The sequence below is a fragment of the Saccopteryx leptura genome, chromosome 8 (assembly GCF_036850995.1).
Source record: "Saccopteryx leptura isolate mSacLep1 chromosome 8, mSacLep1_pri_phased_curated, whole genome shotgun sequence".
In the NCBI taxonomy this organism is placed as follows: Eukaryota; Metazoa; Chordata; class Mammalia; order Chiroptera; family Emballonuridae; genus Saccopteryx; species Saccopteryx leptura.
The window spans coordinates 38,024,280-38,045,316 of NC_089510.1; the positions used below are offsets into that span (position 1 = coordinate 38,024,280).

The 21,037-nt window shown below is 39.0% G+C and overlaps 1 protein-coding gene across 1 annotated transcript in view; it reads right to left on the reverse strand.

Annotated features, from left to right (window-relative positions):
* The window catches only part of MORC1 (MORC family CW-type zinc finger 1), a 201,465-nt gene that overhangs the window by 80,128 nt on the left and 100,300 nt on the right, over window positions 1-21,037 (reverse strand). Inside the window, exon 14 of the mRNA XM_066347035.1 lies at window positions 19,727-19,881. Coding sequence (XP_066203132.1) covers window positions 19,727-19,881 — 155 coding nt within the window. The remainder of the gene's footprint in view (window positions 1-19,726; window positions 19,882-21,037) is intronic.

Below are 21,037 nucleotides of genomic sequence, written 5' to 3' on the forward strand. Positions count from 1 at the left end.
GAGTAAGAAATGCTCTGCCTTCCTCACTAACCTAAACAGGGCGGCTTTCTCTGGTAACTGTGAATATAGAAACTGAGGCGGGCAAAGGGGGTGAATAGATCCAGGCCGCGGCACAAACGGCCGAACCGGGCTGTGGCACGGAGATCCAAGCCGATGAAAAACTGATCCTGTGGCAACCCGGGCAATACAAGCTAACACTCGCGCCAAACCCAAAGAAAGAAAGACAAGCGGGGTGGCCATTTTACCCGGTCTCCTGGTCGGCGTGCGCGCAGTTAGTGGGTGAGAAATTTCTTCCTAGGCCCCGGGAGTGGATGCCAGTGTTGCCCCACGGAGAGGCAGGGTCAGAGGCCTTTCTGTGGGCCAAGGGCAGAGTCTCTGGGCAGCCCCAGCACCCTGGGAAAGCCACGCACAGGAGGGAGCGAGAACTAATTCCAACGGTGGAGATTTTCCGTGCTGGAGGGGGTTTCACTCAGAGGGAAACGCGGCCGGCCTCATATCCTGGTTTGCGCGCGCAGATAGTGAATGAGAGATTCCTCCAAGTGCCTCAGCAGTGCGCGCCCATGTTATCGCACAGAGGGGCAGAGTCAGGGGCCTTTGTGTGGGCCAAAGCGGAATCTCGGGCCACCCCAGCACCTTGCAAAAGCCGCGCACGGGTACGGAGCGAGACTCAATTCCAACGCTGCAACTTTTCCCTGCGGTTGGGGATTTCACTCAGAGCGTGAGACTGCTGGCCGTATATCCTGGTCTGCGCACGCAGACAGTGAGAGTTTCCTCCAAGCACCCCGGAAGTGGGTGCCCGCCTGTGTTACCGGACAGAGTGGCAGAGCCAGAGGTCTTTGAGTGGGCGGAAAGCCCGCCTGATTATGCTAGCAGCTCTGACTGACTGAGCTTTACCCAGAGCCCTGTGCTGAGTGGAAATAGAGTGGGGAGTTGACAGCTCTTTGAGCCTCTTACTATCCAGGCAGAGGCAGCAGCAACCCCATAGCTGGATTATCAGGCTACTAATTGAGGAAGGAAAGACTAGGAGAAAGGCTCCAGGAACACAGACTCTCTCACTGTCGGAGCCTATAAATGCTAATGAGCCTCGACTGCCAACGAGAGTAAAGCACAATACATGACATTGCCATAGAGACTTATCAACTGCAAACCTCTACCTGAGCGTGCCAAAGGGGCAGAACCCGGGGTACAGAGTCACCGACCAGGAAGAGGGAGAGAAAAGAAAAAGCAAGAAGATAACCTCTCAAAATCAAGAATAATCTGCAGACTTTATAACCTATCCCATTTTATTATATTTGTTCGTTTGTTTCTCTTATCTTCATTCTTGATACTTTTTTTCCTCCTCCAATTTGGCCGATTAACTCTCTGCCGGTCTTACTCTCTCCTCTCCTTGAACTACACTGCCCATAAGTGTTACATCTCCCATTATCTTTTCTCTTCTCTTCCTTTCTCTCTATGAGGGTTGCACTCCAAAACCCTTAACTCTCTCTCTCTCTCTCTCCTTTCTTTTTTCTTCTTTTAGTGGTTCCCTCTTTTTTTCTCTCTCTCTCTTTCTTTTCTCCCTCTATATTAGTTTCTTCCTTTCTCCTTTACATCTCCTCTCATTCAAACCTCAATAACAAACAAATTATCTTATCTGGGACTCAAACTTATGTTTGTGGCATTTTGGGGGGTTTTTACTTCACCTTTTTAACTCACTAGCAGTGCTCCCATCCCTGGCTCTCGATTTTATCTAGTTCTTGTTCCACTAAATACAATAGTAATTTTTTAATTTGTCCCCCCATTTTTCCGTTTTCCTCTTATCCCTCTCATCATAACTCTTAGACAACCAACACCTAAAAGCAAATCATTTTATTCTTGACACAAATTTTTTCCTTATTTGCTTTTTGTGGGTCCAGATGCTCTTTTTTCTTTCTTTCTTTCTTTTTTTTTTTGCCCCTTTATTACTTTTCCCCAATTCAGGCCCTCCATCACAGGCATTGTTTGTTATAATTCACAATTCACCACAAGATTTTCTCAAGAAAGAGGGGAGAGGAGAGGAGAGGAAAAAAGGAGGCGGGGAATAATTTCCTTTTTTTTAATTTTTATTTTATTTTTCTTTACTTCATTATTAATTTTTTTAAAAAAAACTCTTTTTTATTTTTTATTTTTTTTATTATTTTTTTATTTTTTTTAACTTTTTATACTTTATTAAATCTCATTAATACTATCAACAAAACCACCCTCAGATGCCATTAAGGAAGAGAAAATCAAATATCATGGATACAAAAGAAAGAGAGGTAACACAGCTAGATGAGGAAAAATCTATGGAGAAATAATTTAATATATTGGAAACTTTGGAGCTAAGTAACAGAGAATTCAAGATAGAAATCCTAAAAATCCTCCGAGATATACAAGAAAACACAGAAAGGCAATTTAGGGAGCTCAGAAAACAACTCAATGAACACAAAGAATATATGTCCAAGGAAATTGAAACTATAAAAACAAATCAAACAGAGATGAAAAACTCAATGCACGAGCTGAAAAATGAAGTAACAAGCTTAGCTAATAGAACAGGTCAGATAGAAGAGAGGATTAGTGAAATAGAAGACAAGCAACTTGAGGCACAACAAAGAGAAGAAGAAAGAGACTCAAAAATTAAAAAAAATGAGATAGCCCTACAAGAATTGTCTGACTCCATCAGAAAGAATATCATAAGAATAATAGGTATATCAGAGGGAGAAGAGAGAGAAAATGGAATGGAGAACATACTCAAACAAATAATAGATGAGAACTTCCCAAGCCTGTGGAAAGAACTAAAGCCTCAAGTTCAAAAAGCAAACAGAACTCCGAGTTTTCTTAACCCCAACAAACCTACTCCAAGGCATATCATAATGAAATTGACACAAACCAACAGCAATGAAAAAATTCTCAAGGCAGCCAGGGAAAAGAAGAATACAACATATAAAGGAAGGCCCATTAGATTATCATCAGATTTCTCAGCAGAAACTCTACAGGCTAAAAGAGAGTGGACCCCAATATTTAAAGTCCTGAAAGAGAGGAACTTTCAGCCACGAATACTAAACCCATCAAAGCTATCCTTCAAATATGAAGGAGAAATAAAAACATTCACAGATACAGAAAAGATGAGGGAATTTATCATCAGAAAACCCCCACTCCAGGAATTACTAAAGGGGGTTCTCCAATCAGATACAAAGAAAAAAAAAAACAGAGCCACAAGTAAAAGCTCCAAGAAGAACACAATAAAACCAAATTTAAACTGTGACAACAACAAAAAGAAAGAGGGGGAGAAGATGGAGATTAACAGTAGCAAAGGACGATGGAGTGCAAAAGTACTCACAAAATAGTTCGCTACAATGAACAGGGTAGGGACCCTTTTCATTACTCAAAGGTAACCACCATTGAAAAAACCACCACAGAAGCACATGAGATAAAAAAGATAGCAACAGAGGAAAGATGTATGGAATACAACCAAATAAAAACAAAAGATAGAAAAACGAAAGAGAAGGATCAAACAAGACACAAAACTAACAGAAAGCAAGATATAAAATGGCAATAGAGAACTCACAAGTATCAATAATTACACTAAATGTAAACGGATTAAACTCACCAATAAAAAGGCACAGAGTAGCAGAATGGATTAAAAAAGAAAATCCAACTGTATGCTGCCTACAGGAAACTCATCTAAGTAACAAGGATAAAAACAAATTCAAAGTGAAAGGCTGGAAAACAATACTCCAAGCAAATAACATAAAAAAAAAAGCAGGTGTAGCAATACTCATATCGGAAAATGCTGACTACAAAACAGGAAAGTACTCAGAGACAAAAATGGCCATTTCATAATGGCTAAGGGGACACTAAATCAAGAAGACATAACAATTCTTAATATATATGCACCAAACCAAGGAGCACCAAAATATATAAGACAGCTACTTATTGATCTTAAAACAAAAACTGACAAAAACACAATCATACTTGGAGACCTTAATACACCGCTGACGGCTCTAGATCGGTCATCCAAACAGAGAATCAACAAAGACATAGTGGCCTTAAACAAAACACTAGAGAACCTGGATATGATAGACATCTACAGGACATTTCATCCCAAAGTGACTGAGTATACATTTTACTCCAGTGTACATGGATCATTCTCAAGAATTGACCATATGTTGGGCCACAAAAACAACATCAGCAAATTCAGAAAAATTGAAGTTGTACCAAGCATATTTTCTGATCATAAAGCCTTGAAACTAGAATTCAACTGCAAAAAAGAGGAAAAAAATCCCACAAAAATGTGGAAACTAAACAACATACTTTTAAAAAATGAATGGGTCAAAGAAGAAATAAGTGCAGAGATCAAAAGTTATATACAGACTAATGAAAATGAGAATACGACATATCAGAATCTATGGGATGCAGCAAAAGCAGTGATAAGAGGGAAGTTCATATCACTTCAGGCATATATGAACAAACAAGAGAGAGCCCAAGTGAACCACTTAACTTCCCACCTTAAGGAACTAGAAAAAGAAGAACAAAGACAACCCAAAACCAGCCAAAGAAAGGAGATAATAAAAATCAGAGCAGAAATAAATGAATTAGAGAACAGAAAAACTATAGAAAAAATTAATAGAACAAGGAGCTGGTTCTTTGAAAAGATCAACAAAATTGACAAACCCTTGGCAAGACTTACCAAGGAAAAAAGAGAAAGAACTCATATAAACAAAATCCAAAATGAAAGAGGAGAAATCACCACGGACACCGTAGATATACAAAGAATTATTGTAGAATACTATGAAAAACTTTATGCCACTAAATTCAACAACCTAGAAGAAATGGATAAATTCCTAGAACAATATAACCTTCCTAGACTGAGTCAAGAAGAAGCAGAAAGCCTAAACAGACCTATCAGTAGAGAAGAAATAGAAAAAACCATTAAAAACCTCCCCAAAAATAAAAGTCCAGGCCCTGACGGCTATACCAGCGAATTTTATCAAACATTCAAAGAAGACTTGGTTCCTATTCTACTCAAAGTCTTCCAAAAAATTGAAGAAGAAGCAATACTTCCAAACACATTTTATGAGGCCAACATAACCCTCATACCAAAACCAGGCAAGGATGGCACAAAAAAAGAAAACTACAGACCAATATCTCTAATAAATACAGATGCTAAAATACTAAACAAAATACTAGCAAATCAAATACAACAACATATTAAAAAAATAATACATCATGATCAAGTGGGATTCATCCAGAATCTCAAGGATGGTTCAAAATACGTAAAACGGTTAACGTAATACACCATATCAACAAAACAAAGAACAAAAACCACATGATCTTATCAATAGATGCAGAAAAGGCTTTCGATAAAATACAACACAATTTTATGTTTAAGACTCTCAACAAAATGGGTATAGAAGGAAAATATCTCAACATGATAAAGGCCATATATGATAAACCATCAGCTAACATCATATTAAATGGCACTAAACTGAAGGCTTTCCCCCTTAAATCAGGAACAAGACAGGGTTGTCCACTCTCTCCACTCTTATTTAATGTGGTACTAGAGGTTCTAGCCAGAGCAATCAGACAAGACAAAGAAATAAAAGGCATCCATATTGGAAAAGAAGAAGTAAAGGTATCACTTTTTGCAGATGATATGATCCTATACATCGAAAACCCCAAAGAATCCACAAAAAGACTACTAGAAAAAATAAGCCAATACAGTAAGGTCGCAGGATACAAAATTAACATACAGAAGTCAATAGCCTTTCTATATGCCAACAATGAAACAACTGAGAAGGAACTCAAAAGAATAATCCCCTTCACGATTGCAACAAAAAAAATAAAATACTTAGGAATAAACATAACAAAGAATGTAAAGGACTTATATAATGAAAACTATAAACCATTGTTAAGGGAAATCGAAAAAGATATAATGAGATGGAAGAATATACCTTGTTCTTGGCTAGGAAGAATAAATATAATCAAGATGGCTATATTACCCAAAGCAATATACAAATTTAATGCAATTCCCATCAAACTTCCAAGGACGTTTTTTAAAGAAATAGAGCAAAAAATCATCAGATTTATATGGAACTATAAAAAACCCCGAATAGCCAAAGCAATCCTAAAGAAAAAGAATGAAGCTGGGGGCATTACAATACCTGACTTCAAACTATATAATAGGGCCATGACAATCAAAACAGCATGGTATTGGCAGAAAAATAGACACTCAGACCAATGGAACAGAATAGAAAGTCCAGAAATAAAACCACATATATATAGTCAAATAATTTTTGATAAAGGGGCCAACAACACACAATGGAGAAAAGAAAGCCTCTTCAATAAATGGTGCTGGGAAAACTGGAAAGCCACATGCAAAAGAATGAAAGTGGACTACAGTCTCTCCCCCTGTACAAAAATTAACTCAAAATGAATCAAAGATCTAAACATAAGACCTGAAACAAGTACATAGAAGAAGACATAGGTACTCAACTCATGGACCTGGGTTTTAAAGAGCATTTTATGAATTTGACTCCACAGGCAAGAGAAGTGAAGGCAAAAATTAATGAATGGGACTACATCAGACTAAGAAGTTTTTGCTCAGCAAGAGAAACTGATAACAAAATAAACAGAAAGCCAACTAAATGGGAAATGATATTTTCAAACAACAGCTCAGATAAGGGCCTAATATCCAAAATATACAAAGAACTCATAAAACTCAACAACAAACAAACAAACTATCCAATAAAAAAATGGGAAGAGGATATGAATAGACACTTCTCCCAGGAAGAAATACAAATGGCCAACAGATATATGAAAAGATGCTCATCTTCTTTAGCTATTAGAGAAATGCAAATCAAAACGGCAATGAGATACCACCTCACACCTGTTCGATTAGCTGTCATTAGCAAGACAGGTAATAGCAAATGTTGGAGAGGCTGTGGAGAAAAAGGAACCCTCATACACTGTTGGTGGGAATGTAAAGTAGTACAACCATTATGGAAGAAAGTATGGTGGTTTCTCAAAATACTGAAAATAGAACTACCTTATGACCCAGCAATCCCTCTACTGGGTATATATCCCCAAAACTCAGAAACATTGATACGTAAAGACACATGCAGCCCCATGTTTATTGCAGCATTGTTCACAGTGGCCAGGACATGGAAACAACCAAAAAGCCCATCAATAGAAGACTGGATATAGAAGATGTGGCACATATACACTATGGAATACTACTCAGCCATAAGAAATGATGACATCGGAACATTTACAGCAAAGTGGTGGGATCTTGATAACATGATACGAAGCGAAATAAGTAAATCAGAAAAAACCAGGAATTGTATTATTCCATACGTAGGTGGGACATAATAGTGAAACTAAGAGACATTGATAAGAGTGTGGTGGTTACGGGGGGGAGGGGGGAATGGGAGAGGGAAAGGGGGTGGGGAGGGGCACAAAGAAAACAAGATAGAAGGTGACAGAGGACAATCTGACTTTGGGTGGTGGGTATGCAACATAATTGAACGACAAGATAACCTGGACTTGTTATCTTTGAATATATGTATCCTGATTTATTGATGTCACCCCATTAAAAAAATAAAATTATTAAACAAAAAAAAATACACAGAAAAAGAATTTATATTTACCATTCTGTCCAATACAGTAAACACTAGCTACATGTGGCTATTGAGCAATTAAAATGTGGCCATTAGAGAACATTTCATCAACACACAAAGTTCAAAAAGTGAGGTTCTAAAATATAAACCTTGTAATAACAAGCATTGGAGAGGTTGTGTAGAAAAAGAACCCTCATACACTGCTGGTGGGAATGCAAACTGGTACAGCCAGTATGGAAGAAAGTATGGTGGTTCCTCAAAAAAATTAAGAGTAAAACTACCATATGACCCAGAAATCCCTCTACTGGGTATCTGCCCCTAAAACTCAAAAACACTGACATATGCACCCCCATGTTCATCATACCATTATTCATAGTGGCCAAGACTTGAAAACAACCAAAGCGTTCTTAAATAGAGGATTGGATATAGAAGATGTGGTACCTATATACAATGGAATACTACTCAGCCATAAGAAACGATGATATATTGCCATTTATGACAACACAGACAGACCTGGAGAATGTTAACCTGAGTGACATAAGTCAGAAAAAGCTAAGAACTATAAGATTTCACACATAAGCGAGATAAAAAACTGAGACTCATGGACACAGGTAAAAGTGAAGTGATTATGAGGGGTAGGGGGATACAGGGGACAGAGTGGGGGGAAAGGAGTAAAGAGGGACAAATATAAGGTGCTGGAAAATAATCTGGCTTTGAGTGATGGGTACACAACATAATGAACAGTTCAAATGCTATAGAGATGTTTACCTGAAATCTATGGACTCTTATTGACCAATATCACCCCTTTAAATATAATTTTTAAAAATACAATGAAAAGAAAAAGAGAAATAGAGGTATAAGTAGGAATAAAACATATTTTCTGCATCAAAAAAAATTAAAATATAAACCTTGGAAACAAAATATATGAAATAGGATCAGCCATACATCAATCTGAACATATGACTGCATAATTCATGTGAAATACAAACAAACATCCTTATACCTTACCAATCCTGTTCAAATTTAGAGTCAGAATGTTAGGGTTAGGGTTAGGGTTAGAACAACAGGGAAGGGACTCTGCCTTCGGAAGAGTACCCACGATTGGGCTGGGCTGAAAGCTGCCTTCACAAACTTCCAGGTTTCCCACTTCATCTCTTCACAAGACACTTAATAGCTCTCAACCTCAAATCTCCCTTGTGGATTCTCCTTTTTGAGTTTTTCTCAACTCAAGACTTTCATGTTTTTGCACTTGGCTCAGCATTTGGTCTTGGCCCGACCCAGACCCTATTTCTTTGCTGCACACCAAATCCTGATACACTCTTTGGTGTCTAGACAGGGTTCGTGAAGACTTTTCCTCTGATCTCCACACGCACTACTCAGTTCTCACTAAGTTAAGTGGTGCTGTAGGTTAAAATCAAGTGGCTTCAAGTGCTGTCTCTGGCACTCAGTAGTTGTATAATTGTGGAAAGCCACTAAAATTTTTTTATTCATACAATGAGTGTTTCCAACAGCCTGCCTAACAGGTGTTATCACAAAGAATAAATGTGAAGACACGTTAAAAACTGTAAAACTCCGCAGAAATTTAAGTTGTTTCTGCATCGTGTTTGTCTTCTCTCAAAATGCTATCCCCTCCCCCCCGAGACTGTGCCTTTCAAAGGAGGCCCTGTGCTTTGTAACTACGCATGCCTTCAGCACAGAGCTCAGCATCGTGCACCTAAGAAACCCTCATAAACTAGTGCTGCTATTCTTGACAAAATACCTCATTAGTGTGTTGTTGGGGATAAAACAAAGCTGCAATAATCTCCCTCTCTGAAGACGTTAACTAAACACAGTTAACAAAACACAGATAACTTCTAAAACAAGTATCAACCATGATTCTGACACAAACATTTAAGAGTGGTAAAACTACTAGGATGTTAGAAACATAAGCACACACTCCTCAAAGGTATAATGATACATGCTCTGTGATCACACCACTCTCATAATGCTTACACATGACATTTTAGTTCACTTTGTGCCTACTTCCCCTTTTGGAAAGAGAAATCCTTGAAGAGAGTGGTGATGTTTAGGACCTTGTTTTCAGTAGCTGACACACAGAGCTTAATGTTTACTTACAAGACTACATAATACTAAGGAATTACTGGCTATCAAAGGCAGAAATTAGAACATCCACTACCCCAAACACCTAATGACAAGGCCTGATGGAAGCTATTATAATATTCAAGGTAAGTATCAGGACAAAGAAATAAAGTTTTTACTCGAGATAAGAAATGGGTCTTACTAAACTGCCAATAAACCTTTATTTTTTGTCTTAAGGAAGAAGCTAATCCATCAGGCACAACTTGCAGCTGTGCTTATTGTGTTATTAAAACAAATTTCCATGGAGTGAACCCTGAAGAAGACTAAGTAGATGCTTCAGCAAGCAGATAAGTAAGCTGGCCAGACACAAGGCAGTGGGAAAAATATTCATGTCAGTTTCTACTTTCTTTTATGTGTTACTCAGCCTGCAGAAAAAATAATTCCTCCCATACAAGGGAACCCCGCCCACCCGCCATCAGGCTATCAGTGCATTTCTGGCAGAAACTTGCAGGTCAAGAGAGGGTAGGATGATATAATCAATGAGTTGATAGAGAAAAAAATGACAACCAAATACACTTAATCAGGAAAAGCTATCTTTTAGAAATGGAGAGATAAAGCGTTTTCCAAACAAATAAAAGCTCTGGAACTTCATTACCACTAGATCTGCCTTAAAGTGAGCTCTCCAAACTGAAATGAAAGGACAATAATTAGTAACCTGAAAACTCAAAAATATGAACCTCACTGTTACATAAAGGTAACTTCATATATAGTCAAATTCAGAATATTCTAATAACATGATGGTGGTGTATAAATCACTTTAATATAAAAGTTAAAAGACAAAGATACTAAAATAAGTATAGTTACAATAATTTCTTAATGTATATACAAAATAAAAACATGTAAATTGTGAAATAAAAAGACCCTACAATGTGGGGAAAGAGAATAAAAAGGTAAAGTTTTTGTATGAAAGGTAAGCTGTTTTCTTTAAAACACAATGTTGTAAGATGTTTTATGTAAGCCTCATGGTAACCAAAGTAAACTTATCATAGGTATACAATAGAGAAAGAGAAAGAATAACATTGTAGCGATAAAGCATAACACTATATATATCAAAATATATTACAAAGGAAAACTACAAAAGAGGAAGAAAGAAACAAAGGAACTGTAAAACACCCAGAAAACAGTAAGATGACAATTTTAAGTCCTTATCTATCAAAAATTACTTTAATGTAAATGAATTAAATTCTCCAATAAAAAGACAAAGTGTCTGATAGATAAAAAACAAGACTGAACTATATGCTGTCTACAAAAGATTCACTTCAGTTCATACATAAGCTCAAAGGAAAGATATGGAAAAAGATGTTTCATGCAAATGGAAACCAAGAGCTATATTTATATAAGACAAAATATACTTCAAATAAAAAACTGTAACAGAAAACAAAGATAACTATATAATGAAAAAGAATCAATTCATCAAGAGGATAACAAAATGTAAATAACAATTGTACATATATGTGCAGTCAGTCAGTAAAGTTGCATGTTACAAAATCAACATACAAAAATAAGTTACATTTTATATGCTAACAACAAACTATCTCAAAGAGAACTAAAGAGCAATCTTATGAAATAGAATAAAATGTGTAGGATTAAATGTATCCAAGTAGGTGACAGACCTTTACACTGAAAACTGTAAGACACTGATTAAAGAAATTTAAGATACAAATACATGGAAAGATACCCCATGTTTTTGGATAAAAAAAATCAGTATTTTTAAATACCCATATTACTCAAAGTAATCTAAAGATTCAATGCAATCCCTATAAAAATTCATATGGCATTTTTCAGAGAAGTACAAAAAAATCCCCAAATTCATATATAACTATAAATGACCTTGAATAGTCAAAGCTATCTTGCAAAAGAACAACAGAGCTGGATGCACCATACTCCCTGATTACTATTAATCACAGTAATCAAAACAGTATGATATTTGAGGAAAGAAAGAACAGTTACATAGACCAATGGAGCAGAATAGAAAGCCTAAAAATAAATCCACACATACTCTAGTCAACCAATCTTTGACAAGGACACCAAAAACATCCACAGGAAAAAATAATTTCTTAAATAAATGATCTCAGGAAAACTGAATATCCACATGCAAAAGAATTAAGACACCTTAATAAAATTGGACACCCTGTCTTATACCACTCATAATAATTAACTTGAAATGGACAAGACTTAAATGTAAAACCTGAAACCATAAATCTCCCGGAAGAAAGCATAGGAAAAACACTAGTTGACACTGCTCTGAAAATGAATTTTGGATATGACACCAAAATACACAACAAAAAATATCAAAAATGGGACATCAGACTAAAAACGTCTGTAGAACAAAAGAAACAATCAACAAAATAAAAAGACAACAAACAGAAAAGGAGAAAATGTTGAAAGCCATATATTTGATCAGGAGTTAATATTTAAAATATACAAAGAATTTATTTATCCAACTCTATAGCAAAATAAATACTCTAATAAATGGGCAAAGAACCTGTATATTCAGACAGTTTTCCAAAAATACATACAAATGTCCACCAGGTACATGAAAAGGTGTTAAACACCATTAATCACTGGGGAAATGCAAATCAAAGCCACAATCAGATTTCACCTTACACCTGTGAGGATGGCTGTTACGAAAATGACAGAAGTGTTGGCAAGATACAGAGTAAAGGGGAACCTTGCATACTGCTGGCAGGAATGTAAATTGGTGCAACTATTATGGAACTCGATACAAAAGTTCCTCAAAAAATTAAAAATAGAACTAGTATAGGATCCAGAAACAGAGTAGAACGGTGGTTGCCAGCAGCTGTGGGGAAGGAGAACTGGGAAGACGTTGGTCAGAGGGCACAAACTTTCCCTTATAAGATGAATGAGCTCCAGAGATCTAATGTACGCCATGATGACTAATTAATAAGACTATATTGTATGCTTTAAACCTGCTAAGAGGGAAGATCTTAAGCATTCTCACCAACGCACGCAAAAAGGTGAATATGTTAACTTGATTGTGGCAGATATTTCACAGTGTATATCAAATCATCACACCGAATACTTTAAGTATATACACTTTGGGGCAATTATACCCCAATAAAGCTAAGAAAAATTTTTGCCTATCCTACTGGCAAGAAACAGTAAAAGTAATAAAAATTTATTATATTAGGCTGCCCTTGACTAAAGTAGTCAATTATATACCTATAATTATGGATATTTTAAACATATGGTTTTAATAATTCATGTTTCTGTTAATGTGTCTTAATAAAGGTTTGAAAATTACCCTTTCATTCAGAAGTCAATTAAGAGCAAAAGAGTGAAATTTCAAAGCTTGAAAAAAGTACTTACTGTATTTTTAAGAATATTTATAGCCACTCTGAAGAGAGCTATGTAGATAACCCAAAATTTATGAATTCCAAGATAATATTATTTCAACATCCTCAAGGTATTGTAATTTTAAAACTCTGCTTTAACAATCTGTAAACAAGAAATGCTGCAAGCACATAGGTCATATATAAAATTATAGAAGAACACATACCTTGAAACTTTTGTTTGAATAATCAACAAGCTTGTTAAACTAATAAAATACAGAATTAAAATTCCAATTTCTAGAACAACTATCTGAGAAAAACTGAAAATTTAATTTACTGCTACCTATGTATGGAGTACTTAATTTAGAAGATTTCTCTTTTTTTATCTTCTTCTTCTTTTCTAAGTGAGAGGAGGGAAATAGAGAGACAGACTCCCGCCCTGACTGGGATCCACCTGTCCACTCTTACCCGGAGCCAATGCTCTGCCCACCTGGGGCCATGCTCCCAAGTGAGCTATTTTTAGCACTTGAGACAGAGGCTCCACTGAGCTACCATAAGTGCGTGGGGCTGATGAACTCAAACCTATCGAGCTATGGCTGTGGCAGGGAGGGGAGAGAGAGAGAGAGAGAGAGAGAGAGAGAGAGAGAGAGGGAGAGAGAGAGAAAGAAGGGGAGCAGAAGAGTGGAGAAGCAGACAGTTGCTTCTCCTGTGTGCCCTGATTAGGAATTGAACCCAGGAGATCCACATGCTGAGCCAATGCTCTACCACTGAGCCAACCAGCTAGGGCCGGAAGATTTCTAATATTTAAAGTCATGTGATTAATTTTTAGGAGCCTCTTAAAACCAGGAAAAAATTAAAATTAAAAAGTAAAATACTGCAATAACATAGTAAAATTTGTCCAAAAGCAATATTAAAGGAGCAGTTCATACATATTTGCCTCCGAAAAATATGAGAAATGTAACACTATCCTAAATGTCAGTTTCGTGTCTGTTCACAGAATGTACAAAGACAACCAGGAAAGCAATTACCCAAGAGGAGAAGAAATAAAATTTAGTAGTAAAACTATAAAGCAAAGCTCTGATAGTTTTAATCAAAACAAGGATGTCCAAAATATTTATAAAATCAAAGCACCGAGAAAATGATAAGCTAGAGAGGTATTTAAATCTGGTTCCTGCCTTCAGATAGTTCTGCATCTATATAGATGATTATATTCTATTTTTAAAGATTTCTTGAGGCAGAAAATGCATATCCATACTAAGGGGACAGTAAATCATGCCTCATCCTTTGTTGACTATTGTCCTGTTTGTCATCACTGTCTCGTTTTTAGATAAGCCAGACATCTGACCCTTCCTAAGCTGATCCATGGGTGTGATCATTTATCACCTACATTCTCAACAGAATTCCTCGGTTAGGAATGGCAAACTGGTTCCAAGTGATACGGCCACTTCCATCAGTGGTAGAGTGCTACCTGCACACTCTTGAGAAGAATCACGAGGCCAACTGCCACTTATCAGGAAGAACTGCCGTGATGCCTTAGAGTCTGTGGTGCACGTGAGAACAGAGAGGCCCTATATAATCGCTTCCCAAAGTGCTCTATTTAAACTGAAGAAGAAAGCAAGGCCAGGGGTCTTCTGTGGTGGTGAACTGCTTACAGGCCCCTGTTCTCTTGGCTCCAGGGAATGGTGATGTGGGGTAGGGCCAGTCTCACTTCCTGGTACAGTCAATGGCAGAAGCAGGTGGCAGCTGCAGTCAGAATGTTTTCACTCCTCCCCTCTACTGTGAGCACAGTTGGCTCCACAGCAAAACTCCAGGAATCCGTTGAGTTGCTCCAAGGTGCTCTAGGCATCAACTTCATTATTTCACCTGGCAATGCTGCAAGCATCGTTTTCTCTTCTTCCAAATCGGTAGTTTCCCACAAGGACCTCCTTAAGCTGCAAAATAATTTCAGAACTGCCACCCCCTGGCCTGCATGATAAAAAAAAAAGCTATAAATTTAATAACACTTTTTTGTGATTTTACTACCTATAACTACATCTATTGATGTTTGAAAAATGGTAGTGCGCGCACGTGTTTGTGTGTGTGTGTATGAGGCATAATGCCATTTTAGACAACAATTGGTAGATAGGGATTCAAGGACTTCTAGCCACATTCGGAGGTTCCTTAGGGCTTCCTGGCTCCCAGCTCAGAACCATACACTTCTGTGCAGTGGAGACTAGAAGGGAGATGAAACCTAGAATTTTTGTTTCTAGGTGATACACTTTATAAAGCAGAACCTTAAATGCAAAGTATATTTAATGCCATGTTGAATAAAGAATAACAACAAAATCTGAAATGTTAAGATAAAACAAGGCTGGAGAGAGACAGAAAGCTTGTCTTCAGATATCTGGTGGGCTGTCATTTAAAAAAGGCTTTATAGGCCAATCACTCATGGCCCCGAGGAGGAAGAACTAAGCTGGCCCGACTGACTCTGCCTCATCCTTTAGGAACTATGGCTTCTTCAGGGAGGTCTTCTTCGGGCTCTAGATGGTGGGCTCCTGACCCCTGGCTTCCTCAGCACTCTCTCTTCTCTGCTGGACACCAATCTTAATTCCAACTGTCAAATCATGTTAGGTCTGCTGGACTGTCCAGTCCCTGAGAGGGTGGACCGTGACCGATCTGTTAGTCTTACGACACTCCAAGCCTAGCACAGGTGAGTGAGTGAAAGAATACATGAGGAATAGATTGGACTTGAATATGAAAAAATATTTTCAATACAGTTGTGTGGACATTCATAGGCTGCTTCAAGAAGCAGCAACTTTTCTTTCACGGGAGGCCCTACTTAGGCTTAAAATGGCAGTCCAGGCCCTGACCGGTTGGCTCAGCGGTAGAGCGTCAGCCTGGCATGCGGGGCACCCGGGTTCGATTCCTGGCCAGGGCACATAGGAGAAGCGCCCATTTGCTTCTCCACCCCCCCTCCTTCCTCTCTGTCTCTCTCTTCCCCTCCCGCAGCCAAGGCTCCATTGGAGCAGGGATGGCCCGGGCGCTGGGGATGGCTTCTTGGCCTCTGCCCCAGGCGCTAGAGTGGCTCTGGTCGTGGCAGAGCGACGCCCCGGAGGGGCAGAGCATCGCCCCCTGGTGGGCAGAGCGTCGCCCCTTGTGGGCGTGCCGGGTGGATCCCGGTCAGGCGCATGCGGGAGTCTGTCTGACTGTCTCTCCCCGTTTCCAGCTTCAGAAAAATACAAAAAAAAAAAAAAAAAAAAAAATTAAATGGCAGTCCACTTGCCTGGGGCAGGAGTGATTGAGCAGAGAGGGCAAAACATGGGGAGGGGGTAACGGGATTAAATGACTTTTAGCCTCCTTGCCAGCCTGAGGCCCTATAATTTGAGTTCTTCTGGGAAAGGTTATGCTTATTATATTACAGATTTCATTTTGGTACATCAGCTACATTTGATCCATTTTGGAGAAGTTTAGTAATAAATTTCTATGTAATCGTTTCAGTTCAAACTCAAATCTCAGCTGATGTTTCTAATCTTTTCCTTCTCCTTCTATCCATACTGCAAAAAGGCTGACGATTCATATTTCCATTTTACTGTAAGGATGTATAAAGTTTCAGAAAGCATAGAAGCAGACAGTGCGGTAAGGTCAGACTCAGAGACAAGGGAAGGATTTGAGATTCTCAGCATCAACTATGCCAAAAGGAAAAACAAATTTGATAAATGACACAAAGTCATTACCTCTCCATTTCCCTTTCTGCCGATTCAATTTTTACAAGGGCTCAATTTTCCATAGAAACAGATCAGATTTACAGCAAATACAAAGATTGCATCTTTTATTTATAAGGCAAAAAACTTAGCCTACTTTTCCTTAAAATGATGTGTCCTGTAATACTGGCTTTCAGAGTAGTAGGCAAACATCACATAACACTTTGGTTACTCCTGTGGGAATTAATACGCAAAGATCTTGAAGGTCAATCTCCTCAGCACAGTTCCTGAGACTACCAATTCTGACCTTGAGTACTTGACTCGGTTTGATAATGGAGTTTGGGATGAGGTTGTGAGAAGTGTGAACAGATGCACATGCTCGCTCCTTTCTCTTCTCTGCCTTCCTTCTAGAGGAACATCTTTTTTGATGGTACTTTCTAGCTCGAAATCAATTCATAAACAATTATGGTTGGTTGCCCTGGCCATTTGGTAGAGTGACAGCCTGGCATGTGTATGTCACAGGTTCAATTCCCGGTCAGGGCACACAGGAGAAGCGCCCACTTGCTTCTCCACCCTTCCATCTCTCTCTTCTCTCTGTCTCTCTCCTTCCCTCCTGCAGCCTTCTCCACCCTTCCGTCTCTCTCTTCTCTCTGTCTCTCTCTCTCTTCCCCTCCTGCAGCCAAGGCTCCACTGGAGCAAGTTGGCCCGGGCACTGAGGATGGAACCATGGCCTCACTTCAGGCACTAAAATGGCTCCAGTTGCAATGAAGCAATGGCTCCAGATGGGCAGAGCATTGCCCCGTAGTGGGCTTGCTGGTGGATCCTGGTCAGGGGCATGCAGGAGTCTATCTCTCTGCCTCCCTACTTCTCACTTCAGAAAAATACAAAAACAAAACAAAACAAAAAACCAATTATGGAATTAGGAAAATAATATGCTATTAGCAAGTAATAATTAAAACATATATTTATACAACAGTTATTTTGAATCTTATTACATCTGTTGAGAAAGTTTTGAAATAAAATTAGGTAGATAAACAAGGGATAGGGAGTTACATAGGGAGTAGATAAGAAGAGGAAGGCTGGCAAGTGCCGCCCTTGAATAGAGAGAACAGCTGTTGGGAGGGCACCCCCACTCCAGGCGAAGGAGCTTTGAGAAGGCTCCCCTCACACCCAGGGAAGACTAGGCAGGGTTGTCCTGGGTGTGAACCGGATGGAGATCGTTCCTGTCACCTTTAAATGTAATGTTTGGCTCTTTCTGAAGACTAAAATCCTTATTCTAAGGATGAAGAAAACAAGAAAACGGCTAGAGAAAATATAAAGAGAAGTTACACAATTTTCAAACGCTTAACATCTTCCTTCTGTACCGTGTCACGTGGCATCCAAAGACCAGAAAGTACGTGTTTGATTTTTCCTCACTCTGTATATTCCCCAGCTTTCTACAGCTGTCAGCAAACCCTGTCAAAGGAGGCGGTCATTCCTAGGCTTGGGATAACTGCAAACATGTCTCTGAGAAAAGAATACATGTGGAAAAAGTATGCCATGCGAAGCTGACACGGGTGCACTCTCCAGAGCTTCTCAAACTTCAACGTGCACACTGATCACCCGGAGATCCTGCTAACGTGCAGACTTTAACCCAATAGGTCAGACTGCGGCCTAGGATTCTGCGTTTCTAACAAGCTCTTAGGTGATGCTGGTCCACAGCCCACATTCTGAGCAGGTTTTAGTCCAACATGAAAATACAGCTGCGGCAGGAAACCCGTGCCCTCAACTTCATTCTCACTTTTATTGTTTTTTTCCCCCGAATTCCTGCACTATGTTCCGTTTCACTGGTATGAGAAAATTTTAGGACCTAGCAGAGTGGGTACAAAAGCAAATAAAATATTCTAAAATTTCAACTTCAAGTGGAGCAATAAATAATAAAATTTTAAGTTGTCTCAAGGGTGGAGACATAATTTTTGATATGCATGAATTATACATATTTCATGCAAATCACGGAGCAAATACACAGTAGCTTGTCTATTTCTTTCCATAAATGAAGCCTATGTCTACATAGCTTACAGGAAGTTTATTTAATTAATGTATAGCATACCACCTCATTGTTCAGATATCTCTGGAGAGTAAGATGATCTGAATAATTCAAATTTTCCAAATAATTGAAGTTTATCTTTTTAAGTTTCCAAGCATATTTATTTTAATGATTTTTAATCAAAATCATTCTGGAATTAACACATTCAAGGCTTGGCAGATACACAAAGTTTAACATATCTACAGTTATCCAGGGTCAACAATGATTACTCCGTGGCACGATATAATGATGCTGTAGGACTGCTCAGGTCCAGATGGGCGGTGTGCTCTTACACCATGGAGTCCAACAGGCCCTTTGCCAGTTTCTCAGACTATTTGGAGAAAACTTCTGTCTCTTTCCTCTGAGACTGGAATGAGACTCATTTTTCTCATGTTTTTAATGCGGAAGGTCTCTTTCAGGGGTTCAGGTTAATGGTTACCTGAATCAACGCAATCATTTCAGCTTAAAGAAATCATGCAAGTAGGCCCTGGCCGGTTGGCTCAGCGGTAGAGCATCGGCCTGGAGTATGGGGGACCCGGGTTCGCTTCTCCACCCCCCCCCCCTCCTTCCTCTCTGTCTCTCTCTTCCCCTCCCGCAGCCAGGGCTCCATTGGAGCAGGGATGGCCTGGGCGCTGGGGATGGCTCCTTGGCCTCTGCCCCGGGCGCTAGAGTGGCTCTGGTCGCGGCAGAGCGACGCCCCAGAGGGGCAGAGCATCGCCCCCTGGTGGGCAGAGCGTCGCCCCTGGTGGGTATGCTGGGTGGATCCCGGTCAGGCGCATGCGGGAGTCTGTCTGACTGTCTCTCCCCGTTTCCAGCTTCAGAAAAATACAAAAAAAAAAAAAAAAAAAAAAAAAAAACCAAAAAAAAAAAAAAAAGAAATCACGCAAGTTGATCCCTTTTAAGCACCTCTTACTATGACTATTGAATACTCACTGATCCCAGTGTCTTTACAATATTGAACCAAGAACTGTCCCATGACTCTTAGTAGATGATTATATTCCTGGACATTGAGAAATTCCTGCTTATTATGAGATGGCTCCATGATCTCCAAAGGTATATTAACAATTCCAACCACGCCTGCACCAAGTCTGGGGGAATAAATACATGCATTAATTTTGTGCAGTTAGTTTAGCTAAGGGGGAGAAAAGCAAATATATCCAGTATTTTGAAATCAACTTTTTCAAAAATAAATTTGTTCACTTGATCTAAACCATGTCAAAGTTTGACTATTGTGTTTTGTTACATAAATCTATGATGATCCCAACCAGGTGTGTTTGATCTCATAATACTAATTGGCTTTAATACATCATTACTGAATATGCCTTCTTTACCAAACTTATAATCTTTCATGGGGAGTCAGGGTAGGGGGGAGGAAGAGGTCTCTTAGCATTAAACAACACCAACAATGCCTTTCTGCAAGAAACTGACATGATCCTCTTAATGAAACTGGCCAGAGAGTTGCTTTCTTCACTCTCATTTCATCTGTCAGGTGGGACTTATCCTCACTGCAAAGGTCCACGGGGTGCTCAACGAATTCTGATAAGGGGACATAAGGGCTGGATAACTCCTGAGAAGAACAGGTATCTGCCTATGAGCTTGACGGATAAAATCAATTTTCCCCACACTATTAACAGCTCATGATGTTTGTAACTAAGATATTCTACTTAGTGATAGAACCTGCTTTGGGAAAGAGTATCTGGACTCTTAACTGTTCAGGGCTGACCCAATGCCCAGAATGGTGTACAAATCAAGCCTTCCCAATCTGGGGCCCCTGCCTATCAAGTTTCTCACCATTTTCCCCTCCCACTTTGCCCTCCCTTCATGATTCAGTCTGTAAGTCTAAATTCAGTCATCATTTCTCCCAAGAAGCCTGACTGGGGATTATTTCTTCCTAAAGGGTCTTTTTGGTCATGATACTTGCCTCTAGCATAAATTCATTCATTCACTCATTCATTCATTCATTCATTCATTCTTGAAGCTGAGAACCTGGAACTAGTTCCAGGACCTAAGAATACAGTAATGAACAGAAAGACAGTGTCCTAAAGTTACTCTCCTATTGAAGGGTGAAAAGGTATGATGCTAATAAATGGATAAATGTACAACATCGTTTCAGACGGTGATAAGTGATGTGAGGAAAATAAAGCAGGAGTTGTAATACGTAAAGAATGATAGATAAGTGGGTGGAGTGTGATAACAGGGGCTAATTTTATTTAGACAGTCCAGAAAGATCTTCTTGTGGGGGGA